The sequence below is a fragment of the Maylandia zebra genome, linkage group LG3 (assembly GCF_041146795.1).
Source record: "Maylandia zebra isolate NMK-2024a linkage group LG3, Mzebra_GT3a, whole genome shotgun sequence".
Taxonomy (NCBI): Eukaryota; Metazoa; Chordata; class Actinopteri; order Cichliformes; family Cichlidae; genus Maylandia; species Maylandia zebra.
The window spans coordinates 826,898-854,228 of NC_135169.1; the positions used below are offsets into that span (position 1 = coordinate 826,898).

The window sequence follows — 27,331 nt, forward strand, 5'->3', positions numbered from 1 at the left end:
ATTTGCCAATCTCTGCACCGGGGTTTTAATCGTTTTGCCATTTTCATTAGTTTTCAGTTTTATTTAGTTTCGACTCCAGATTTTCAATTTTATACCAGTCGTAATTAGTTTTTTTTACCAATTCTTTGCTAGTTTAGTCTAGTTTTTATTTTCAGAAAGTCCTTAATTTGAGTTTAGTTTTGATTAGTTTCAGTTATAGTTTTAGTTGTGTTTTGCAAAAATTAAGTGTAACCAAATCCTAGTTCCATTATATCAATCATGCTCTTCCGCTTATCCTTGGGTATTGAGACTATTAACTCTTGCAGCACCGAGTGGTCCTAATTTTAGTTCAAATGAATTGATAACCTTTTTGAAGGCGATTGACTCACACATTTATTTAGATGTCCCAGTCCTGTTGTCTCGGGATGCATCACGCTGCCTTATCTGGGGTTAGCTGTTTTCTGGGGATGCTGGTTAAGTGGGGGAGCTCTTCAAGGAGGGGGAGTGTGCTCCCCCTGATGAGCTCTTCAAGGTAAGCTAGGTTAACCTTCTTGTGTGAGCTTTTCAAGTGCACTTTAAAGTTTGTGGGATTTTTAGTTTTATAAATGTCCCTCATAAACCCCTTTTGACCCAGTAATTCATTTTTGCGCACTGTAGTACACATTTAGTTTTTGCTTGTAGCTCTCCTACTCTACTTGCCACTCCTCTAAGTCCTGATGTTTCTTAGAGAGGACAACAGTACCTTTAACATTATATCACATGTGTGGGTGTGGCCTTGCCAATTGTTTTTCCCACCTTTTCAAAATGGCTGGCATGCCCACAAGCACATTTTATGGAAGAAAGAAAGGTAAGCTTGATATTTACATTTAAAATGTTTTGTTAAACTCAGATTTTTATTAATTTTCAAAAATAAACATCTAGTAAATAATTTGAGGGGTCTTTAAGAATTAGGCTTATTAGGGTTTTTTGTTTTTTATCTCTATAAAAGTTGATTGACTCTTTACAGTGACCCGCTATGGTTAATAATAATCTGCTCACTTATGAGTGAAATCAAACCTTTTCTTCACTTTAGCATTTAACATTCCCAACCATATAATATGATACATTAATCGAAATACAGCTAATAAAACACAATTTTCTTAATGTAAACATCAGTAACTCAAAATTAGCAACCAAAGGGTTAAGTCTGCAGTTCACACTCCTGTGAAGCTACAGCCTCCCCCCTTAGTCTCTATCATCCTTCTGTTCTTGCAAAAACAAAACAAAGCAAGACAAAACATCCACCCTTCTTTTACAGGCTTGGTGAATTGTTTGTGGACATTCACTAATCCTTGTCCCCTAAATCTACACAGATGCCCTCTGGGTGGCATGAAATCCATTTAACCAATAAACAATCAATGGGTTCTTGTTGTTGTAACAGACTCCGTATTTGGATGTTTGTGTGTGTAGCAAGTACATAAGCTAAAATAATTTAAGTTGGTTATGAGTAGTTGGGCTAATTCAGAAGATATCAGATTCGGCTCTAGGAGGTGAGTGAAGTACAATAAACATACAACCACAGATATTGTGATTACAGTTATTATTTATAGTGAAAATAAAGTGCAATTACCAAATACCAATATTTATAAATTCTGCAGACAGGAAAAAGATAAAACATAATTCAAGCTTGTAAAATATCCGCTGCACAGCGGTGCAGCAACCTCCTCCAACCCCCGGCAGACAATGTCCATAAAGTTGCTATTTCATGATTGATATAAGTCCAACGCGTATGACAGTCTGTAACAGGTTGAAATTGGAAGTGTGATGATCAGAACTGAGATTCCAAGACTGAGATCTCGAAAGTGAGATTTGGGGGACTGAAAACCAGGGGGGAGAGTGTAGGCCGCAGCAGCCTCCTACCAGACCGCAGGAAGTTGTAGCTGGGGTTCTGGCTCGTTGGGCCTAGCTCGCCATCCAAGGTAGTGGTGTCGCTGTGGTCTCTCCAGGGCACCACTAGCCTGCACTATAATCACAGGACCACTATTAGCAAAATTCATCTAAATTTCCCAAGCTAGCTTTAGTTCCAGTGTACACAATAAAGTTCATGAGAAAATACCAATATACAACAAATACATATCCAACCATTGTAATAAATTAAAATAAATAACAATCTCTAATAACAAAACTACAGCCACGTAAAGTGAGAGTAGTAGTAATGTAGTAGGCCTCAGCCTTAGCTATCCCATCAGCTAATAGCACTGGCATACTGATACAGGTTACAAATACAAACAAACATTCAGGCTCAACTCACCATTCACTACGTGCGATGTCACATACGAGCCCCACGCATCTACCCGCGGCGGTATCAAAATACTGTTGAACGCAATCCACAATTAATTCAAAAACAAGTCAAGCTAGTAAACAGCGAAAAGCGCTCGCCCCACGTACCTGTTGCTTCCATCCGCTAACGCCTCTCCCCCGCGTCTTTTCGAGACGACAACCCGGAAGGCATATATCGGTGCCTCGCGAATATGATTGGTCACAACAGGCACGTGCAGACTCGCGGCGTGGCGTGCGTCACGACGCGTCGCGATGCCTTCACGGACACACTCCGGTTGGAATTTAAGATGCAGTTCTTTTTATTTTTATGTGGGTTACATGTGCAGCATTTGTTAGTAAAGCATTCTTCATTGCATCAGCGTGTGTGTGTGGATCACTTCTCAGTGAATTGAATCAGCATTTCGATTTATGTGTGTGTGTGTCATTTCTCACTCAATCAACAAGTGCATATGTGCATATGTGTGTTTCTCTTCATTCTGAGTCAGTGCATGTAGATGTGGGTGTTTATGTTCATCACTTTCCTGTTCTGGTGTTCTGGGTAAACCACGGCCTGAAGCGTGCCCTGGGGTCCTGCCCTCCTCCTTTTCAGTCCGTTTGCATCCGTTGGTGCTGCTGCTCAAAGTTCTGTCCATACTGGTTCTGGCCCCAATTGAGGCAGTCCTTTTCTCCAGTATCCTGCATCTTCTCCTTGTTCCGCTCCTCCTTAACTTGACCCTTTTGCTTCTGTAGCTCCTTCAGGGCTTGCTCCTGCTGTTGGAGCTTTTTCGTCAGGTTTGGCGACCTCCTGCTCCAGCAAGCTCCGGCCTGATTCGAAGTCCTGTGTCTGGGACTCCAAGCCTGATGGGTTCGATTATCAGCCAGCTCCTCCTGAGCCATGTTCAGTTCCTGCTCTGATGCCTTGAGCTCTTACTGAGGGCAGAAACCTCAGAGTCTTCTCCGTACAAGTCAGAATGAAGTCCATTGATGTTTCCCTTGCTTTGCTCCACGGCCTTCTACAGCTTTGCTGTTCGGCTCTTCTCAGAGGTCAGCTCCTGGCCGAGCCCCGACACCTGTGCCTTCAGCTTATTTTCTCCTGGTGCTTTTGTTCATTCCAAGGTGCCTCCTGACCTCCTCCTGTCTCTGGCACGCCCTTTTTGCTGCCCGAACGTCCGTGTTGGTCCGTCACTGTCCTGCACAGTTTTAATGCAGAGTTGTTAAGGTCAGCATTCTTTTGCTCGGCCTCACTTTTCATCTGGGCTTAATGGGCGTCTCGTCACAGCTCTGTCAGCTGAAGCTGTCTGGAAATCTCCCCGTGTAGTGAAACGGGCCTTGGATTTAACGCTCTCCGTCTCCGCTGCATGAGATCGTTTTCCTGCAGCACTGTTGACATTTTCAGGTTGTTGTTGTGGGTCCAGCTGCTGTAGCATTTGGTCAGGGTCACATCAAAGATGGTAGAGGAGAGAGCAAAGATGGTAGGGGGGAGAGCAGGAGTCCAGGTCAGCCTCGGCTTTCCGGGCCGACAAAGCAGCCTGTAATCAAGCATAAAGAGAAAAAACAAAACGAACACAAAGTCAAAGTCAAAGTCAACTTTATTGTCAATTCTGCCACATGTACAGGACATGCAGAGAATAGAAACTTCGTTACTCTCAATCCCTAGATAAAATAGAAAATGAACATTTAAATATAAGAGTGATTAAAAATGCAAGTAAAATATTTTAAAGTAAAAAAAATTAAATAATATAATACAATTTTACATATAACAAGAAAGCTATACAATATACAATATAAGGGTAAATGACATTGAGTGCAAACCAGGCAGAGTAGTGCAAATAGGCAAATAGTGCAAATGGAGATTTAGTAATGTACGGTAAGAGATAGTGTATCACAAAGTCTTATGAGGTAATGGCAGTCCAATGCTCCACAAAGTGACTGGTAACTGGTGCAGGCCAGTGAGTGAGTCAGAGAGTGTGTGTGTGTGTGTGTGTGAGTGTGTGTGACAGAGTTCAGTGAGACCGTGGAGGAGAGAGGGGAGAGGGGGCAGAATCGGGAGGGAGTTTAGCTTCCTGACAGCCTGATGGATGAAGCTGTCCTTCAGCCTGCTGGTCCTGGCCTGGAGACTCCGCAGTCTCCTCCCCGACGGCAGCAGCTTGAAGAAGCTTTGCATTGGGTGCGTGGGATCAGCCGCTATGCAAAGGGCTTTTTTAGTGAGACGGGTGCTGTAAATGTCCTGGAGGGAGGGGAGAGAGACACCAATGATCCTCTCTGCAGCCCTCACTATGCGTTGGAGGGTTCTATGACAGGACGCATTGCAGCAACATAATAAGAAAAAAAAAAGCACCATCACAATAAACTAGCTAGCAATCAATATCAATAGTTACTAAATAATAAACGATATTGTGCAGCACGCAAGATAGACAGCGCACAATGTGCTTTGAGGCAGCAGCCAAGAAAGCTGTAGTCCGCGTCTGTGAATACCCATGTGTACACCTGTGTGCATACCTGTGTGGATCAGCATGCTTGCATTCCAAAGGTTTCTCCATGTAATGATCTGCTAGGGAGTGTGGGGAGCCACAGCCCTATCCTTTATGGTATCAAGCAGGTATGGAGGAGATCAAAACTCCAGACATCCAGAGGCCCCCAGAACACAAGAGACCAAGGAAGACCCACAGAGGGGCAGCCGCGCCACTGTCCCAGTAAGAGCTGAGGAGAGTCCCAGATGAGGGCTCATTCAGCAGCCGCGGAGCAGAAGCCAGGGGAGTTGCAGTGACGTGCCCGTGAGCTCCGCTGGCAGCCAGCTGTGCCTGAGTGACCGAGCCCCAGGCCGAGAGGCCGGGGGCACCCCACCTCCGAAGTGGTCCGAGCGAGCCCCAGGCTCCAGGCCCCGATAAGCGGCCGCCAAGGAGTGAGCCGGTGTGTACCTGGATGCCCACCCCCAGACACAAAGAACCACCAACGCACCGACACCTGAGGGAGTACGCCACCGGCAGGGGAAGTGGTGGTGGGTGGAGATAGGCCCTCCAAGGTTTGGAGGCCTGAGATGTCCCCAGAGAGGTGGCGTCTGATACCCAACTTGACATATAGATACAAACATACAGGCACACACAGACACAAACATCCATTCCCACCCTCATGCTCTCATGTGCACTTCACACTCAACCGATGTGGAGACAGACATAAAGAGACGCTGTATACACGATCACACTCCCCAAGCGTACTCTACAAACCGGGTCTAGGTACCCTTGCCCCTGGAGGGGGGAACTGCACCCAGACCCAGGTGGTGTTACCCTTTTCCCTGCGGCGGGGAGAGGCAGACCGCCCCGACTCCGCAGCAGCAGGGAGGCTGTGGTTGTGGTGGAGCGGGAAGAGGGAGGCAGCTGGAGATGGGGAGAGAAGGAAGGGAGCGGCAGGTGACCCCTCCCTGGGGCCAGCTCCCCCGCTGACCCCAGTAGGCACTCCCATACTCTGCGACCCGCCAGGTAAAGGGGGCCCAGGCCCATCCAGACCGGGGCCCAGCGCAGCAGCGCCCCCCGGCCCCACAGAGCCCGGGACAGTCCACCCAACCCCACCCACAGAGAAAACTGCACCCCCCCCCCCCATCCACTCATCTTCCAGATTACATGAGACGATAGACGCCCAGGCTGAGATCTTCCTCCACCTCTCCTGTATCTCCTCCTCCTGCAGAGAGTTCCTGAGGAGAGGCTGAAGGAGGAAAGCTCCTGCAAGGTGTGACAATCTCCCCCACCATTTGAAGAGCCCCCCAGGTGACTCGACACACCGGCGGCACCATGTGCCAGGGATGGGCCCCCACGCACCCACCTGCCCACAACCCCAGCAACACACAAACCAGGACCCAAGTCCCCGAGGCCCGATTAAAGTTATAGTTTTTACACAGCTGAATAAACCTCAAGCAGACAGCTGATTATCAGAAGTGTGAGATGCTGAGAATATACTCCGGTGTCCTGTTAGATTTTAGAAAGCAAGGAGTTTATTAAACTTCACCGAAACAATCTGCAAATTTCATTAAAATTTAATAAACTATCATCTTGTCTTTATTTTTAGTTAGCACATACCTTAAACACTTAAAGCTGTAAGCTAATGATAGTTATATAAGAGCAGATGCTGCTGTACGTTTTACGTCCAATGGATGATGATCTGATTAGTCGACTAATCGCAAAAATAATCGGTGACTAGTCGACTATCAAAATAATCGTTTGTGGCAGCCCTAGTCAGCACAAACCCTCCCCTAGCCCCGCTGCACGCAGCCACGAGGAAACGGTCAGAAAAGAGCCCCCAACCGGACATGACCGCTACCCCGGGTTGGGCCAGTGTCTTTTTTGAAGTTAAGTTGTTGTCCTGCAACCCAGAGAGTTTATTTGTTAGTAGTGGATAAACTTTATTATTTAACAACAGGTGTATGTTAAGTTTCGCTGCTTTAAACTTGCTGGAAAATCTTCACGTGTTCATGAATTTAAGCTGTTTCTTCATTGCACGTGTGTGCGTTTGTAGGTGGGTTAATTTAACTTTTTTTTTTTCTTTTTTTTTTTTTTTCAAACGAGGCATTCCTCTAGCACGTGCCTCTCTCACATTACTCTGCTTGTGTGTGTTTTTTGTTTCACCTTTTGTTGTGATGCTCCGGACACCTTCCCAACTTCCACAAGTCTGTTGGCCCCAATTTTATGTGTTAAAAACTTCTCTTAATTTCTCCTTTAATTCTCTGCTAGCTGCTGTCTTTTCCACAGCTGCTGATTCTTGCTGAGTGTGGTTTCCATTACTATAATTTTGCTTCGGCCGCTGTGCTTGTGGGGGCAGTTGGTCCAGGCCCATAGCCACCTGTATCAACACACTAAGAGATTTATTTAATATCATTTTCATCACAATCTTACTATGCCGGCTGAAGTGCCGGTCTAAATCATACATGATTTGTCTCTTCTATATCAAAACCCAGCCAAACATCAAACATTCACCCTAGTCATTCAAAACCTTATTTGTAATATTATAATCAGCAAAATCAGCGTTTTAATTACAGGCATGTATCATTATTTACAAATCATAATTATAAAACTCAATAACACGCTAAACAGCAAGCAAAACTCCTCTGTGCGCTTCACAGCAGCCACCTCATTTGCATGTTCACACACAGTCTAAAAATAGCTCGCAGCGCTGCAGCTGCACGCCACACACAGTCTCACACAAAGCTCTGTTATTTTATATTACAAAGACGTCTTATATTTACAATCACTGACAGGCCTGACAGATTTAGCACCTAACAAATTTCGACAAATTTAAGTTAACGGGTCCAACCGAAGAAAGTCTAACTTTTTTGTAATCAATTAACCAGTATCTGTTTCCTCCAGAACAACCTATGGCCTAATTTCTAAAGTTCCTAACTCAATTTAACTGTGTCCAAAAAAGCACATCACACCGTTTCAAACGGTGAGGAGACTCTAACTCCTAGCTTATTCCATGATGCCCTGTACCCCACAGATAAGCCAAACTGAACTAACCCTGTTCGCCGACAGGTCAAGACCGCGCGTCCATGGCCAGGAGGGAGCGTAACCTCCGGGCTATGCGCTTCTTAGCAGTTTCCGACTGCCGTCCTATAATAATTTATAACACTTTGAAACAACAGTCAACACCCTAAAACAAGAGTCTGACTAAGGCAAGTGCAACCTAGAGGTCAATGGAGCCTTTCCCTCACTTATAATCACACAGGTCCACACTTATAACCAATTTGGACTTTAACCAACAACATGACCAATTCCCTACCAAACTACTTGAGCCTTTAACTCAATTTCTTGGGACTCTAACCCAGCATTTCTTTCATACTTTTTCAACTTCATTAAATACTCTTAACCGACTTTAACTGCATTAGACACACGCGGATCCTCATCAAAATCAAAACAGACCCTCTACCAGTAATTTCAGTGAGTAGACTTTTAATTTAATCATGTCCAATTTGGCACACTTTGGAAATAATTCAACAGGTAGATCATTAAAATCATCGTTTGACTTAACCCGGCCAGACCAGTGTTGTTATTGTGGTTTTTTTCTCTTGTCTCCATCCCCAATTTTGAACTCGTAACAGCTTGGGGGCTCGTCCTGTGGTATTGGGGTGGAAGTTAGAGGTTTGGACGGTCCGAGGTTGTCGAACGGACAGGCACAAGCCAGTGGTCTGACGTGAGTGGGCATGAGCCTGTCAAACCTGGTAACTTGTTTTTTGATACTAACCGCTGAAACGTTTCATACAGCATTGTTTGAAATGGAATAGAAACAGTTTTTGTTCATCTGTTTATTTTTTTATGAGCTTTGTTTGATTTGTTGAGTATCTAAAGCTGTAAAAACATGATTGTTGGGCTTCATTTCTGTCCTGAACAGTCATTTTAAGATTAGCTAGTAAATAACAATTAGCTAATGTTGTTCATGAGACTAAAATCATCTCATGTTGGTGATGTAAATATTATACTGCCAATATTACAGTTATTATTATATTAATCATTATTAGTTATTACAGCATTGAACTTGAACTCTGTGTCAAATACTGAGCTTCAGTAAAGATTCAAGTTGCATTTATTTATGTCCTATCACCTTAAATCTTCACTCAAAGACAAGTATCTTTGACAGTGTATATATAGATGTATCTGAATCGGAATAGTGTTTATTGGCCAGGTATATGTGCAGACACATACAGGGAATTTGGTTTCAGTAGATGGTGGCTCTCAAGCACAGCAATGTAAATCACACACACACACACACACACACACACACACACACACACACACACACACACACACACACACACACACACACACACACACACACGTGTCTATATATACACATACATACACAAAGCTGTGTAAACCAACTATAAATAACTAATCTAAACTTATATACATAAAATACAGAAATGAATGAGGTGGAATGAATACTACAAAATGTACATAAGGTGCAGTTGCAGTCTGGCAGTGGGAGCAGTGTGACAGGTCAACTGTTAAGAAGGGAGATGGCGAGGAGAAAGAAACTGTTCCTGTGTCGGGTGGTCCTGGTCTGCAGGCTTCTGTACCGTCTGCCAGAGGGCAGCAGATCAAAAAGTCTGTGTCCAGGGTGTGAGGGGTCTGTGATGATTTTCCCTGCCCGTTTCCTGGTTCTTGAGAGGTACAGATCCTGGATGGAGGGCAGGGGGGTGCCGATGATCCTTTCTGCTGCCCGTACAGTCCGCTGCAGTCTGCTCCTGTCCTGTTTAGTGGCTGCTCCATACCAGACTGTGATGGAGGAGCACAGGACAGACTCAATGACTGCAGTGTAGAACTGGATCAGCAGCTCCTGTGGAAGAATGTATCATATATAAGATACAAATATTGTTATTTCATTTTGTTGGCATTACTAAATTTGGCTCAGTTCTTACATATATTTGTAACAATATATGTAGATTAATGTTGTTCGTGTGTAATTTACGTTGAGTAGGCTAACCACGTTATTACATTAATGCATGTAAGGTGAACTAGCAAACACCGTCATAGTTACATGGCTTTCTTCTTGTCTGATGGCAGATACTCCCTTCACCCTGGCCAAAAGGCTAAAATGACCAAAGAAAAAATGGGAAACGGCTAAACATGAGAGGTTTTTGGACAAACTTTGCTCCTTCCCTTTGTGAGTGTGGACGCTTCATCTCTTTGCTCTTGAATGCTTTGCTTCTTATATTGATTTTTATTGATTTTTATGCTGATTTTTTTCCCTTTTTTCCCTTTTTTCCGTGTGAGCTTACCTGCGATAACTTCTGGACACTTATAGATCATTAGGACTAAAGTGTTCTTAACAGAAACAGCAACATTTTTACAGTTACCTTGTCCTCAGCGCTCCGTGTGTCTGTGGCCTAGACACAGCTGAAGCCTGATTACAGCGTCTGGGCACCGAGCAGCCTCAATAGCCTGGAAAGGTGCTAACCGCTAGGCTAACTAGCAACAAGATGCCTTCCCTCTCCACAGATGACTACCACAGCCTCCTGCAGAAGATTGCAGTACTGGAGACAAAAATTCATCGCTTAGAAGTAAACGTGGAGGTAAATGGACTGTGTGGAAATGAAACAACCTTGCCTTTGATTCAAAACAATGGCGATGAGCAAGCTAGTACACAGCTAAGGAGCACAGATAACATGACCAAGAAAGTAGACTCTGTGCATTATTATAAATCCTCAAGTGATAATCCCCCCTTAGACTGTCTTGGTGCAAAACCAAGACATAAATCATGTCTCCTGGAAGGGGGAGGACGTATCACAGGCAGGGCACAGCGAGCTGAAATCTCTGAAACCGACTGGCCTTCACTTCCTACGAGACAGAGAAGCTCTTCTACCCCTGTATACGGGAGGAAACAGGACTGGACAACCGTGAATAGGAAGGTTAACAACAAACCTCCAAAACAACTGAATGTGAAACTGCAGAACAGATTTGCTCCACTATCAAAGGACCCTGGATCTATATCGGACAACCATCCATCTAAAAGCAGCGAAATAAGGTCTGAAAATCTGTTGAAAAGTGAAAGGCCACAGGGAAAGCTAAAGGCTAGGCCTGAAACTCTGATTGTGGGTGACTCTGCCGTAAAGGATGTACAAAGGATGTGCGGTAAGAACACTAAAGTCCTCTGCTTTCCTAACGATATGGTCAACAACCTGAAGGAGAGAATTCTTCAAATTGCAGATGAATATCCAACTGTGACAAACATTGTTCTGCATACAGGGTCAAACGATGTGTCCAAACAACAGTCGGAGGTTCTGAAATGGGACTTTACTGGATTACTAAATACTGTAAACTCTCTGAATGCAGCTGTATTCATCAGTGGACCTGTACCGCCGGTCAGAGGAGGAGACGAGAGATTCAGCAGGTTGTTTACACTGAATAAATGGCTTATATCAGCATGTGCTGACCACTCAGTGCATTTTATCGACAACTTTAATATTTTTTGGGAACGCAGGCATCTGTTCAAAGCAAATGGATTTAATTTTAACAAGTCAGGGGTGAAACTGTTCACCTCCAACTTGTTTTATTCCATACGTCATCCATCTGTGCTTGGTGCCAAGGCTGAGATAAACGAGGAGTTATCTCATAAAGAGGAACAAACAGTACTCCAAGAACAGACAAAGCCCAGCAGAAACCTTGAGGAGGAGCTCCATTTGCCCCCACCCGGGAAGAGCCTCAGAAAGGAGAGACATCCATGGCATCTGAGGAAGAGCCTCAGAAAGGAGAGACATCTAAGGCAAGAAGAGGGGTCCCTATTTGCCTCCAACTCTCTCAACAACACCAACGACCAGGACAAGGGACCACGACCTTCCCCAGTCCCCCAAACCCCTGACAGGCCATCACCCTCCTCCCCCTCCCTTTCTCCCTCCTCCCCACACCTGAAATTCACTGAGGAGATGATGGAGCGGGTCAATGCTGGGCTCAGATCTACCCCCCGTCCCAATCCCTTTTTGTCCCCCATAAACCCCCCACCAGAGCGGCCAAAGGTTCGCCATCGAGCCCCACCCTCAACAGAGCAATCGAAGTCACATTGCCCAGCCTCGCCCCCCTTAGTTCCTCTTCATGCCCTGTCTCCGCAGTCTGATGTGTGATGTGTGGAGGGTCCGGGCTGTGAGGATTATGGCAGTGATGACTTTTCCCAGGAGAAGCTGGGACCCTGTTTACTAGAAGGTTTTAAAATTTCTGTACTTTTAGGTGACAGGAGACATGTGGCCTGGTCAAAACACAGAGAGCTGCACTCTAAAAGATCTTTAAACATAGTAAACATACCTTGTGTGCCACAGACTGCTCCCAAACACGAGGGGACAAGTAATACCTCTAAAACACTTAAGTTGGCTTTATTAAACATTAGATCTCTAGCTGGGAAAACATTTTTAATTAATGATTTAATCACTGAGCACAGCCTTGATTTTATGTTTTTAACTGAAACTTGGTTGGACCAAAGTAACAGTGGAGCTGTTCTCATCGAGACGACCCCTCCTAACTACAGTTTTATCAGTGAGGTCAGGGTGAGCAGGAGAGGAGGAGGGGTTGCTGTCTTATTTAATGAATCATTTCAATGTAAGCAGCTATCTCCTGGAAGTTTTCAGTCTTTTGAATATGTGGCTTTACAGCTGAAGGCCCCATCCAAAGTTGTGTTTCTTAATGTTTACAGGCCTCCCAAATACTGCACAGACTTTTTTAATGACCTCAGTGAACTGCTGTCTGTGATCTGTGTTGATTTTGACTGTGTAATTATTGCTGGGGATTTTAACATTCATGTGGACAACCCTCAGGACAAAGGGACTAAAGACCTGAGTAACACTCTGGGCAACTTTGGGCTGACTCAGCATGTAACAGAGGCCACACATAATAGAGGACACACTCTTGACCTACTGATCTCCAAAGGCCTGAGCATTTCAAAGGTTACTGTGTCTGATGTGGGCGTGTCTGATCATTACTATGTTTTCTTTGAAAGTAAAATCTCAGCCCACACAAATATATCAACAACAGTGATCACAAAACGGTGTATAACTGAACACAGTAGTGCAATTTTTAACCAGGTCTTCCCATTAACACCTGACCTGTCCAGAGGGTCAGTCAATGAGCTCGTCAATAGCTTCAATGCTAACATGTTAAATGTAATGGACACTATTGCTCCCATTAAGGTGAAGGTTATCTCTGGAAGGAAAAAGTCTCCATGGAGAAACTCCACACTGGTGAAAAATGAAAAAAGAGAGTGTAGGAAAGCTGAGCGCAGATGGAGAAAAACAAACCTCCAGGTTCATTATGACATTTATAAAGAGAAACTTCACAATTATAATTTACAACTGAGGAATGCAAGGAGGTCCTACTTCTCTGACATCATCACTAAAAACAGCCATAATGCTCGGGTCTTATTTTCTACAGTTGACAGGCTAACAAACCCTCCTGTGTCAGTGGCAGCTGAACTTCATTCAACCATGGCCTGCAATGACTTTGCCAAATTCTTCACTGAAAAAATCCAAAAAATTAGACAAGCAATTGGTACATCAACAGCAGATCCAGGATATGTACTGTGTCCACCAAAAAACTGTTTAAACACCATGAAACAGTTTCAACCTATTAACAGCAAAGACCTGGAGGACATCTTAGGTCAACTGAACTCCTCCTCCTGCTGTTTAGATGTCCTGCCAACAAGTTTTTTCAAAAAGGTCTCAAAGACTTTAGAGTCAGACCTGTTACAGATCGTCAACTTTTCTTTATTATCAGGTGTGTTTCCAGCATCACTAAAAACTGCTGTAATCAAACCTATACTGAAAAATGTCAATCTTGACAAGACACAAATGAACAACTACAGGCCGATCTCAAATCTCCCGTTTTTAAGTAAGATCATTGAAAAAGCAGTTTCTCAACAGCTCAGTTACTTCTTAAAACAGAATAATTGCTACGATGCCTTCCAGTCAGGTTTTAGACAGAATCACAGCACTGAAACCGCTCTGACCAAAGTGTTCAATGACATATGTCTGAATACAGACAGTGGAAAAATGTCAGTCTTAGTTTTACTGGATCTCAGTGCAGCATTTGATACAGTTGACCACAACATATTACTCAAACGACTGGAGAACTGGACAGGTCTTTCAGGAACTGTACTAAACTGGTTCAAAACATACGTAGAAAACAGGAAATACTTTGTATCAATAGGTAACTTCACATCTGAGCAGACAAGTATCACATGTGGAGTTCCCCAAGGTTCCATCTTGGGACCCCTTCTGTTTAACATCTACATGCTCCCACTGGCACAGATTATAAACAACAACAAAATAAACTATCACAGCTATGCAGATGACACACAAATATATATCACAATGTCACCAGGAGACCGAGGCCCTGTACAGGCTCTTGGTAAATGCATTGAGGAAATTAATGACTGGTTGTGCCACAATTTTCTCCAGCTAAACAAAACCAAAACTGAGGTAATAGTCTTTGGCGCCAAAGAAAAACGATTACAGGTCACCAGAGAACTTCAATCTATACATCTAAAAACCACAAACCAGGCGAGAAATTTGGGTGTAGTGATGGATGCAGACCTAAACTTAGAAAAACACATTAAGACAATAACAAAGTCAGCTTACTATCACCTCAAGAATATATCAAGGATAAAAGATCTGATGTCTCAACAGGACCTGGAAAAACTAGTCCATGCATTCATCTTTAGTAGGCTTGATTACTGTAACAGCATCTTTACAGGTCTACCTAAAAAATCAGTCAGACAACTACAGCTCATTCAGAACTCTGCTGCTCAAGTCCTCACTAAGACCAAAAAAGTGGACCACATCAGTCCAGCTCTGAGGTCTTTACACTGGCTGCCTGTCCGTCAGAGGATAGACTTTAAAGTCCTGATGCTGGCCTATAAAGCTCTGAATGGTTTAGGACCAAAATACATCAATGACCTCCTGACCCAGTATGAACCATCCAGCTCCCTCAGGTCATCTGGATCCGGTCTTTTATCAGTTCCCAGAATCAGAACCAGACACGGAGAAGCTGCATTCAGCTTTTATGCTCCTTATATCTGGAACAAACTCCCAGAAAGCCTCAGATCAGCTGAAACACTCAGTTTATTTAAATCCAGGTCGAAGACTCACCTGTTCTCAGCTGCATTTGAATAAAGCACCAAATCCACACTTTAAGCTTAAATTTCAAAACTTACATTTAACTACTGTGACAAAGTGGCTAGGACAGAATTCATTTGCCATTTGTCACTTGCATATATTGTTATTTTGTGTTCTGTTATCCCATAGTCTATCATAATGCTTTAATGTAAACACAGCACATGTAACCTTAGCTCTACATACTATCCCGGGTCTGTTTGTGGTAGCATTGGTTATATTTATGTCATCAGTGCAAATGTACTTAAAGCTAAATGTCACTTCATCATTAATTGATTTGAATCTTTCATTTGTTTATGTAGTTTGGTTATACTTACCATTGTGTGTTCCTTAGGACAGGTCCTATGTGTAAAGCAGGTATGTGGGAAGAGCCGCCCCAGTACTTCCTGATTTTATAGGATATGATGTCACTGATCATGTCAATTGGATGTAACCAAATGAAGGGGTGTTTATTTTGTGTAAAATTGTTTATTTCATTTAAAATAACCTCATGAATCAGATTAGGTGAAGAGATTGACTTTTCAAACTGTTTAGTTGGGTGAATGAGTTTGTTAAGTGGAAAAATGATTTTATTCCTGTTTCTTTGTCTAGACCGTGTTATTTAGTCTACCCTGTTTTCCCAATGTAGAGGTTAATGAGATCCAGGTGTGAGTAGGAATTCTATATAAAGCAGGTGAGATTTTGACTCAGGGTTTCTTATGTTTTTTGAGATAATTGTTGAAGGGCGACGCCAGAAAATAAAGAACACTTAAAAGAAACTTGAACGGTCTGCAGATGCTGTCTTCCTATCACCTTTCATGCTGCTTATGTTATGCTACTTCACAAATGGTGGCAGCAGTGGCTCCAGGCCAATAGGTGATAACAATGCAGAAATCAACCAAGTCAAGGAAACCTCAAGGGCCAACAGATTTTCCCCCAGAGGAGGCCCAAGATGATGGCAACCTGCTAGAAGCTACGGGTGAGCACAGCACGGAAGCACAAAGTCTCTCAGAGCTCTCAACTTTATTAAAAGGCCTGATGCAACAGCAGGCTGACCGTGAGGCAAAATGGGAGCAGGACAGACAACGCCAGGATGAACGGTGGCATAGAATGCAACACCAGTTCAGCCAACTGCAGCAGGAGGTCCAGTCGGAGCGCCGGGAGCATCAGATGCTGTGGGAAGGTGCAGTAGCTGATTCCGGAGTGCCTCTGAGTTCCTCAGTGCGGCAAAAGGTGCAGCAACCTGTTCAACAGCGAGGAAACCCCCCTGAATCTTCCGCAGCACCACATTCATCCAATCTGGGCAGAGTAAGCGGTTGGAAAGGCCCGAAGATGCAGCCCTATGGTGAGGATGAAGATATTGAACATTATTTAACCACTTTTGAGAGGATTGCAACAGGATGTCAGTGGCCACAAGAAGAATGGGCACTGCATCTGGCTCCACTTCTTAGTGGTAAAGCACGTGCGGCATATGTTGCTATGGACACTGAAGAAACAATGGACTATGATAAGGTAAAAACCGCCGTTCTTGAAAAATTTGAAATAAGTGCTGAGACTTACCGAACCAGATTTCGCAACATGACGGTGAAGGATGATGAGACACCCAAAGAGCTGCGAACCCGCCTTAAAGACCTATATGAAAAGTGGATGCTTCCAAAGGAGAAGACAAAGGACCAAATAGGAGATGTCATAGTGATGGAACAGTTTCTCAGAGTTCTTAACCCAGAGCTGAGGACCTGGGTGAAAGAGCGCAACCCCACCACTTCAAAAGAAGCTGCAGAGATGGCAGAGGCTTTTCTTGCAGCCCGACGCCCACAAAAAGGGTACATGGTAGGAAAACCCAGTTCAGCCAATGTTTTTGTGGGTAGGTCAGGGGGTGGGAATGGGTACAAAGCTAAAAGCCCTAAACAAAGTTCCCCAATCACTAGCAGTAGCCGCGCTAGAGAAGTAAAGCAGAGAGGCCCGTTGGTGTGTCATGCCTGTGGTCAAGCAGGTCACTTTAAGGCAGATTGCCCAGGTCAGCAAGTCAGTAAGACTTACATGTGTCTTTCACCACAGTGTTTTGACTTGCTAGAGGAAGAAACAGAGTCTCTAGTACCCTCCAGTGATCAGGAGCACACCATCTGTGTTTTCATTGAGGGAAAACCGTGTGTTGCCCTCTTGGATTCAGGCAGTAGCCGCACACTTGTCAGGCAAGATTGCCTCCCTAGCGACACCACATTTTGTGGTAAAGTTAAAGTCTGGTGTGTTCATGGTGATAATGTTGATTATCCTATTGCCAATGTTTGCCTTCAAGTTAATGAAAAGGAGTACGTACTTACAGTTGGAGTAATGGATAAACTTCCCTACCAGATTGTGTTGGGCCGGGACATGCCAATTCTTGGGGAGTTATTAGCAAAGACAGAGAAGGACAGAGAAGAGAAGAATCTGCATGTTGCATGTGAAGGTCTGCTAGTAGTCACTAGGTCTGGTAATAAAGCTTCTCAGTCAGAGCCAGGTTTGAGTGAGTTGCCCTATGCAGACAGTGAAATTCCAGATATTGACAGACCAAGTAGGCCGCATATAAAGAAAAGTAAAATGCAGAGAAGACAGGAAAAAGTGAGGGGGACAGAAATTGCTGAGTCACTTCCTGAACCAGAGATCGATGAGCTCCTGGTTGTCCCGAGCAATATTGTCCAACTCCAAAGGGAGGACCCCTCTTTAGCACCTCTGTTTGCTAAGAGCACCCAAGAATCAACACAGATTACAGACAGAGTACGGGAAGTATTCATTGTTAAGAATGAACGACTATATCGTCGTAGCAAAGTTGGTGACCAGTTGGTTGTTCCCAAAAGCTTAAGACCTGTAGTCTTGCAGTTGGCTCATTCAGTTCCTTGGGCAGGCCACTTAGGACATCTTAAAACCTTTTCCAGAATGGTAACTCGTTTTTTTTGGCCACAGCAATTTTCAGACACTGCCCAGTTTTGCAAATCATGTCCACAGTGTCAGTTGACAGCCCCAAGTAGGAAAGGAGACAGAGCCCCACTCATTCCTATGCCTGTAATAGACGTCCCCTTTTCTCGTGTTGCCATGGATATTGTTGGCCCATTGGAGAGAAGTGGTTCAGGGCATAGGTACATTCTAGTGATTTGTGACTATGCAACAAGGTATCCTGAAGCTTTCCCATTGAGAAGGGTCAAAGCCCGCCAAATAGCTAATTGTCTGATACAGATGTTTTCAAGGGTGGGTATTCCCAAAGAAATCTTGACAGACCAAGGCTCAAACTTCACTTCCAACCTGTTGAAAGAAGTCTACAAACTTCTGGGAATTACCGGAATCAAAACGAGCCCTTATCATCCACAAACTGATGGACTTGTTGAGAGGTTTAATAAAACCCTGAAATCAATGCTGAGGAGGTTCGTAAGAGAATCGGGAAAAGACTGGGACCAATGGCTTCCATTTTTGCTTTTCGCCTATAGAGAGGTACCACAAGCATCAACTGGATTTTCTCCGTTTCAGCTCTTGTACGGCCATAATGTCAGAGGTCCACTGGATGTACTTCGGGAAGCTTGGGAGGAAGCTAGCCCTGAAAAACAGTGCTCTTCCCTCTCTTATGTGTTGAAAATGAGGGACAAGCTTGAACAGTTTCAGGAACTGGCTCATTGTCACCTAGTAAGTGCCCAGCGACGTCAAAAACAGAACTATGATAAGACAGCTCGCAGGAGGACCTTTAAAGAAGGACAAAAAGTGTTGCTCCTTTTGCCAACCACTGAAAGCAGTCTCTTAGCCAAATGGCAGGGGCCATTTGTGATAAACAGGAAAGCAGGTCCTGTCACTTATGAGCTCAACATGCCGAATCGTCGGAAAAAGCAACAGGTGTTTCATGTCAACATGTTGAGGGAGTGGATTGAGAAGCCAGAGCAATCACTTCAGTTGTGGGCTCGTGTTGTACTGCAGGAAGAAGAGCCTCAAGAGCAATTCTTTCCCACCAGTACTGAAGAAAAGCTATTTCCGGATTTGAGCCATCTATCACCAGAACAGCAGGAGGAGCTCGCGGCCATAATGCCACAGGAGCTTTTCAGCACAAAGCCAGGCTACACCCATCTTATTCAGCATGACATACACCTGCGTTGTTCGAATCAACCACCCATCAGGGATACCACCTCCAGAGTTCCAGCAAAGCTAATGCCAGCATTGAAACAGGAGGTGGAAGAAATGCTTGCAACAGGGATTATAGAGCCATCTAGAGGTGAGTGGTGTAGCCCTGTGGTACTCGTCCCCAAGAAAAATGATGCAAGACAGAGATTTTGTGTTGACTTCTCAAAACTTAATGCTGTCTCTGCTTTTGATGCATATCCTATGCCAAGAGTGGATGAATTGATTGAGCGCTTGGGTAATGCCAAGTACCTCACAACACTCGACCTTTGTAAAGGTTATTGGCAAGTCCCCCTAACAGAGTCCTCAAGGGATTTAACTACATTCAGGGTTCCCAGCGGACTTTATCGTTTCAGAACTATGCCTTTCGGACTACATGGAGCTCCAGCCACGTTCCAGAGGCTGGTGGACTTGGTTCTGAAAGGAGCTGATGGCTATGCAGCAGCGTATATTGACGACATTGTGGTGTTCAGCGAGACATGGGAGGACCATGTGAAACATCTGGCTGATGTCCTGCAACGCATCAGAACAGCTGGACTAGTCATCAACCCTGGGAAATGCCACATTGCACAGACCGAGGTGGAGTACCTGGGATACGTCATTGGGGGTGGGGTCATCCGCCCTCAGGTGAGTAAGGTCGAGAACCTTGCCTCTTGTCCTCCTCCGACTACAAAGAAAAAGTTGAGATCCTTCCTGGGTTTAGCTGGCTGGTATCGTCGTTTCATCCCTAATTTCTCTACCAGATCAGCTATTCTTAGTGATTTAACTTGTAAATCATGCCCCAACAAAATTAAATGGACTCCAGAGTGTGAGGCTGCATTCATGGATTTGAAAAACTGTTTGTGTAATGAGCCTGTGTTGCAGTGTCCAGACTTTACGTGCCCGTTTATTGTACAGACTGATGCTTCAGGAGTTGGGCTGGGAGCTGTGTTGCTGCAAGGTGATGGAGAGGACCAAAGACCTGTGCAGTACATAAGCCGTAAGCTCTTCCCCAGAGAAATGAAGTATTCCACAATTGAAAAAGAAGCTTTGGCAATAAAATGGGCTTTGGACACTCTGAGATACTATCTACTGGGAGGTGAATTTGTGCTGGAAACCGATCATCGAGCTTTACAGTGGATGAGCAGAATGAGAGACACCAACGCAAGAATCACGAGGTGGTATCTTTCACTGCAGCCATATTGTTTTAAGATTCGGTATAGAGCGGGGAAAAAGAATGTTGTGGCAGACTTTCTTTCCCGTTCCTATGAAGAGTAACGGACTTAAGGGGGGGGGAATGTGACAAAGTGGCTAGGACAGAATTCATTTGCCATTTGTCACTTGCATATATTGTTATTTTGTGTTCTGTTATCCCATAGTCTATCATAATGCTTTAATGTAAACACAGCACATGTAACCTTAGCTCTACATACTATCCCGGGTCTGTTTGTGGTAGCATTGGTTATATTTATGTCATCAGTGCAAATGTACTTAAAGCTAAATGTCACTTCATCATTAATTGATTTGAATCTTTCATTTGTTTATGTAGTTTGGTTATACTTACCATTGTGTGTTCCTTAGGACAGGTCCTATGTGTAAAGCAGGTATGTGGGAAGAGCCGCCCCAGTACTTCCTGATTTTATAGGATATGATGTCACTGATCATGTCAATTGGGTGTAACCAAATGAAGGGGTGTTTATTTTGTGTAAAATTGTTTATTTCATTTAAAATAACCTCATGAATCAGATTAGGTGAAGAGATTGACTTTTCAAACTGTTTAGTTGGGTGAATGAGTTTGTTAAGTGGAAAAATGATTTTATTCCTGTTTCTTTGTCTAGACCGTGTTATTTAGTCTACCCTGTTTTCCCAATGTAGAGGTTAATGAGATCCAGGTGTGAGTAGGAATTCTATATAAAGCAGGTGAGATTTTGACTCAGGGTTTCTTATGTTTTTTGAGATAATTGTTGAAGGGCGACGCCAGAAAATAAAGAACACTTAAAAGAAACTTGAACGGTCTGCAGATGCTGTCTTCCTATCACCTTTCATGCTGCTTATGTTATGCTACTTCACAACTACTGATTTTATCTACTGTTCTGATTTTATCTGTTTTGATTTTATATACTGTTGTTTGTTTGTTTGTTTGTTAATTAGTTAGTTAGTTTATTTGCTTGTTTTAATCAATTTTAAATCATGCTTTTTATTTGTTCTTGTTTCTAATGTCAATGTAAAGCACTTTGAATCACCTTGTTGTTGAATTGTGCTATACAAATAAACTTGCCTTGCCTTGCCTTGCCTTTTTCCATTGTTTAAGCACTGCTTCTAGCCAAGAGTGATACCATATATGCCCTATGGCTGCAGAAAAGGCTAACATTGTTATCTTTCTACAAAAAAAACAGCTGAACATGAGAAGGTTTTGGACCAATTTTGTGTTCTCCATTCTTTAAGCACCAGTTTGAGTACTGTTTAAGCACTGGTACAGTTTCAAAAGTACCAGTTTGGTACTGGTATCGGATAGGGCTGCACGATTCTGCATAAAATGAGAATCACAATTTTTTTTCCTTAGAATTGAGATCACGATTCTCTCACAATTTTCTTTTCCAATATAAATATTTATTGCACTTATTAACTGCACATCAACTTCGTAACAGTTGAGACTGAACATAAAAACAATATATAAACATAAAAACAACAAATGTCTCGCAAAATGTTGCCGCAAAATGTTGTACTGCTTGAAATTCCGTCTCCACCGTTGCTCGACACTGCGTGTATAGAGCAGGTAGTGCAACAATAGAAAAATAGTTGCGGGACAGCACTGTGTAGCGTTTGTCTAGGGCGTTGATCATTTTCCTAAATCTCTCATTTTGCACAGTGTTGATGGGAGCCATATCTTTGGTCAGGTGATAAGTAATGGCCTCTGTAATTTCTTTGTGCCTGCGGGAGTTCGACGGGTATAGGGAAGCGCTGTATAAGGTTCCCGTTATTGATGTTTGAGTGGTTGACCGGGATGGATTTTCTCCTGTCACTTTCTTGTCTTCCCTGACGTGCTCTCCGTTGTTTTTTCCCTACTAATTTTAGCATCACACGGCACAGCTTCTGTATCACGTGGTATAAGGCTCCGCCCTTGTCATTTGTTGAGCAGGAAGAGTGAGCGCTTGTTTTCATGCAGATTACGTCCTGGATCAAAATGCGGTACAGTCGTCGTCTTTTTTTTTCTTTTTTTTAAAATCGTTGTCATTTGGAAATGAGATCGCACAAAAGTATGAATCAAGATCGCGATTTTCTAACGATTAATCGTGCAGCCCTGGTATCGGATAAAACCTAAACGATACCCATCCCTACATACAACCACCCTTTACCTTCCCATATGGAAAAGAAATAATAAAAAATTATATGATTTACTCATGAAAGTGGCCACTTTCTCATTACTTTCATGTATTGTTTTAGTAAGTATCCAAAAAATAGAAGTTTCATTTATATAATTTTCAAGGGGTCTTATATCTGTTTTCACTCTTGTATGCTTTTCATACAAGTTTCACACAAGACGGACACAAACTTTATAAGATTTATATATATCCTTTCCATGTGGGTTGTCTGGGTGGAGTAGGTGGACTCTAATGAGGTGCTTCAGGTGGTACTGCTACCATTGAGTGTGAGCCGGACTTGTGGATCTATAGAAGTCCATATATACAGGGTGTAGCATCCACTGGGTAAAGGCAGTGATATGCAGGGGGGTCAGTGGCTTTTTCCCTTTCAGGTTCTTGTGACAACTGATGACTTTCTTGTTGTAGCTGCTTCTCAGTTTCCACATTGAAGTTTCATAGGTATTGTTGTCACTGAGGAGTTTAGTCATGTTTATTTGCTCTGCTTTTTTAAAAAATTTTATCAGGGATAAAATACATATACTTTTTGTGTCCCAGCTGAGTAACAGGAGAAGAGTCTGGTGGAGCAACAGAGGAACAATTTCAGCCATTTGGACTCAGCTCAGCCACTACAGAGGAAAAAATGACTTCAACACAGAAGGTGAGAAAAATATCACAGTTACACTGTTATTGAAACTGCACAGCTTGTTGGTTTTTAAAAACCAACTCAGATGTTACAAGAAGATACAAACATAATTTTTATCGGCACACATTGAAACAACAATATCAAAAATTGATTCAATTTTTTATGAGTAAAATATTTTCTCCACTTATCAATATTTCTTCAATATGTATTTTTCATTACAACTGTCATTGTAGCACATCATTGAAATGTGATACTATGACCAGAAGGTGGTGGAAACACACCTACAATGTGTTTGTTGACATGTTTGATTCCGCTAATAGAGGGAGTTACAGTTTGTTCCACGACTGCATTTCACTCACTGCCTCTGTTTGTATCTCTGTCACTGCAGGACCAACATGGAGCGAGAAGTCAGCGCTCTCAGGAGGCCGACAAACCTCACAGAAGAAAAGGAGAGAAAACCTACAGCTGTGATGAGTGTGGGAAGGATTTTAGCCGGGGTGGAGACTTGAAAAGACACCAACTCATCCACAGTGGATTTAAACCTTACAGTTGCGACTTGTGTGGAAAGTCTTTTACCCGGGCTGAAAGCTTAAAAACACACCAACTCATCCACAGTGGAGTTAAACCTTACAGCTGCGACTTGTGTGGAAAGTCTTTTACCCAGGCTGGACACTTAAAAACACACCAACTCATCCACAGTGGATTTAAACCATACAGCTGCAACTTGTGTGGACAGTCTTTTACCCAGGCTGGAGACTTAAAAAAACACCAAATCATCCACAGTGGATTTAAACCTTACAGCTGCGACATCTGTGGAAAGTCTTTTACCCGGGCTGAAAGCTTAAAAACACACCAACTCATCCACAGTGGAGTTAAACCTTACAGCTGCGACTTGTGTGGAAAGTCTTTTACCCAGGCTGGAGACTTAAAAAAACACCAACTCATCCACAGTGGAGTTAAACCTTACAGCTGCGACTTGTGTGGAAAGTCTTTTACCCAGGCTGGAAACTTAAAAAAACACCAACTCATCCACAGTGGATTTAAACCTTACAGCTGCGACTTGTGTGGAAAGGATTTTACCCAGGCTGGAGACTTAAAAAAACACCAAATCATCCACAGTGGAGTTAAACCTTACAGCTGCGACTTGTGTGGAAAGTCTTTTACCCACGCTGGAAGCTTAAAAACACACCAACTCATCCACAGTGGAGTTAAACCTTACAGCTGCGACTTGTGTGGAAAGTCTTTTACCCGGGCTGAAAGCTTAAAAACACACCAACTCATCCACAGTGGAGTTAAACCTTACAGCTGCGACTTGTGTGGAAAGTCTTTTACCCGGGCTGGAAGCTTAAAAACACACCAAATCATCCACAGTGGATTTAAACCTTACAGCTGCGACTTGTGTGGAAAGTCTTTTACCCACGCTGGAAGCTTAAAAACACACCAAATCATCCACAGTGGAGTTAAAACGTACAGCTGTGACTTGTGTGGAAAGTCTTTTACGTAGCATTTGGGCTTAAAAAAAAAAACACCAACTCATCCACATTGTAGTTAAAGCACACTACTGTGAGTTGTGTGGTAAAGCTTTTGCTCAAAGTCGAAACTTACAGAAGCATCTAGTTACCCACTCTGGAATTAAGGCGTACAGCTGCGACTTTTGTGGAAAACGTTTCAGTGAAAAACAGTACCTAAATAGTTACCTACGCATTCACACTAAAAATGATGTTTCCCGCTGTGATCAGTGTGGGAAACTGTTTACAACAGATGCACAGTTACAACAACACATGTTTAGCCACACTGAGGAGAGACCTTATAAATGTGACCTGTGTGAGAAGACTTTTAAATCTCCACATCAGCTGAATAAACACCAACAGATCCACACCAGAAAGTAACTCTACAAGTGCAGTTACTGTGAGGATGTATTTACCTTTTTATCCTGTATTTTTAACCTGACTGTTTGGAACAAGTTTGATCAGTAAACTTACGGAGTTATACTGAATGAATTGTTTGGAAAATTGAAGAGTCATTTTTGTTCAGTAAGCTCAGTCTTATAATGTAAACAGTAAAAGTAATTGGACGTTGGCAGAGATGCTCTTTGTTTCAGGCGACATTCAGGATAAAAATAAATAAAGCAGAGCAACACAGATGGATCCAGTTCTCAGCCCTGTCGTCACTGTGGTGGTGGGAAAGCGTTTCTTTGTAAGCTTTGTGGAAAAACTTCCAATCATCAACTGGACCTAAATCCACATCAACGTAGACACACTGGAGACAAATGAACTACTGCAAAGAATGTGGGAGAGGCTTCCACACACCAAGTACATTAAAAATACATGAACTCTTCCACAGTGTGTTCAATAAGCACATCTGTGACTAGTGTGGGTCATCCTTCACCACTGCACGTGAGCTCAATGAAAAAGCATAAGGGAATCCACACAGGAGAGACACCATACAAGTGCAGACACTGTGACAAAAGCTTCTCACAATCAGGTCATCGTAACAAACATGAACGTACACACATGGAAGTGAACTTCAGCTGTGACCAGTGTGACAAGAGCTTCAGGAATCTCAGTTCATACTCCGAACACAAACGATCCCACGCTGTAAATAAACTGTTTCACTGTTACCAATGTGCAAAAACCTTCACTTCATTATCTGCTCTGTGCAAACATCAGCCTGATCATGCAGGACTGAAATCACTGGATCACAATGAATCTGAAGAGAGAGAAAGATCCTCTTCTGGTTTCAGGCTCAGACTTAAAAACCTTGAGATCAGGCTCCACAGAGTTCAGATGGAATCTCCTGTAAAGAGTGTCAGCTGATGTCACACTTGGATCTGATGAGGTAGCTCTGATTTCTGGACCTGCAGTGAATAATCCTGAATGTTACATTTAGGAAGCTGCATGTATAGATATGCATAACAAGTTTGTTTTTTCCTTTGAGGGATTTTAATTCTCTAAAATGTTATCCCTGTTACATTTTAACCTTTGTTCCCTTAGGACACAGTAGTGTTTAGTAGTTGTACTATTAAAGTTATAGGAATGTCTTTTCTTTCTTTTTTTTAACCAAACTGGTATTCTATCAAAAATCAAATATGGATATGTAAATCATTTCTTTTATTTGAACTTTTTTAGCTTTTCCAAAATTAACTTATTTTTTATGTATTCATTGCATGTTTCACCTCAGTTAAATTTCAATCCTTCATTCATATTTAAACTCTTGCTGTGGTAAAATCTTCTCTTAAATCCTTTTCTCCCAAAACAAGCAAATATTTTCACAGCAGTTGCTCTTAAAACTTCCAAAATGAACTAAATCTGTTCACCAGCTTTGAAACAACACTTTATTATGAAATTTATCAGTTCCCAGAGTCAGAACCAGACACGGAGAAGCTGCATTCAGCTTTTATGCTCCTTATATCTGGAACAAACTCCCAGAAAGCCTCAGATCAGCTGAAACACTCAGTTTATTTAAATCCAGGTTGAAGACTCACCTGTTCTCAGCTGCATTTGAATAAAGCACCAAATCCACACTTTTAAGCTTAAATTTCAAAACTTACATTTAACTACTGATTTTATCTACTGTTCTGATTTTATCTGTTTTGATTTTATATACTGTTTTGTTTGTTTGTTTGTTAATTAGTTAGTTAGTTTATTTGCTTGTTTTAATCAATTTTAAATCATGCTTTTTATTTGTTTTTGTTTCTAATGTCTCTGTAAAGCACTTTGAATCACCTTGTTGTTGAATTGTGCTATACAAATAAACTTGCCTTGCCTTGCCTTGCCTTTATGTCCAGAAAAAAGAAACTCAAGCTGAACTGGTTTTGGGCTGTATTTCCATGTAATACCTTTTTTTTTCCCAGAAGATGGAGCAGTGATGCTGTGTAACCTTTATTTAATTAGGGAAAGAACACAATATTCACAGTGGCAGCAAAGAACTGTTAAAAGTTAAAAACAGCAGCACACATCAGAACCATTTTAAAGATCACAGGTGACTACTTTTAGTTAATTTAAATCCTATTAAACATCTATTTTTGGCTCCTCCTTTCACTTTAGTGTATTTACTGTATCCTTGAAGTCCACGTTGTTTTTTTTAATGAATTCATTTTGATCCACATGTTCTGCAGCTGTTTTCCTTTTGATTTGAAGTTTGCATTATGAAATCCTGATACTGTTAAAGCATCAGTTATATTTGATGAACTCTGTGTAAAGTTTATTAAACAGTTTGGTGTGAAAAATAAAGAAATGGTCTCACAGCAAGTAGTTTGAGCCATGATTTCCGATTCAAACTAATTTAAATGTTTTCAGTGGTACATGTGGAGGTTTATCA

The 27,331-nt window shown here is 42.7% G+C and overlaps 1 protein-coding gene across 1 annotated transcript in view; it reads left to right on the forward strand.

Annotated features, from left to right (window-relative positions):
• The window catches only part of LOC112430728 (uncharacterized), a 37,793-nt gene extending 10,462 nt beyond the window's left edge, over positions 1 to 27,331 (forward strand). The window contains exons 2-3 of the mRNA XM_076878253.1: positions 22,924 to 23,026; positions 23,400 to 27,331. Of these exons, the coding sequence (XP_076734368.1) occupies positions 23,009 to 23,026; positions 23,400 to 24,515 (1,134 nt within the window). The 5' untranslated portion in view covers positions 22,924 to 23,008 and the 3' untranslated portion in view covers positions 24,516 to 27,331. The remainder of the gene's footprint in view (positions 1 to 22,923; positions 23,027 to 23,399) is intronic.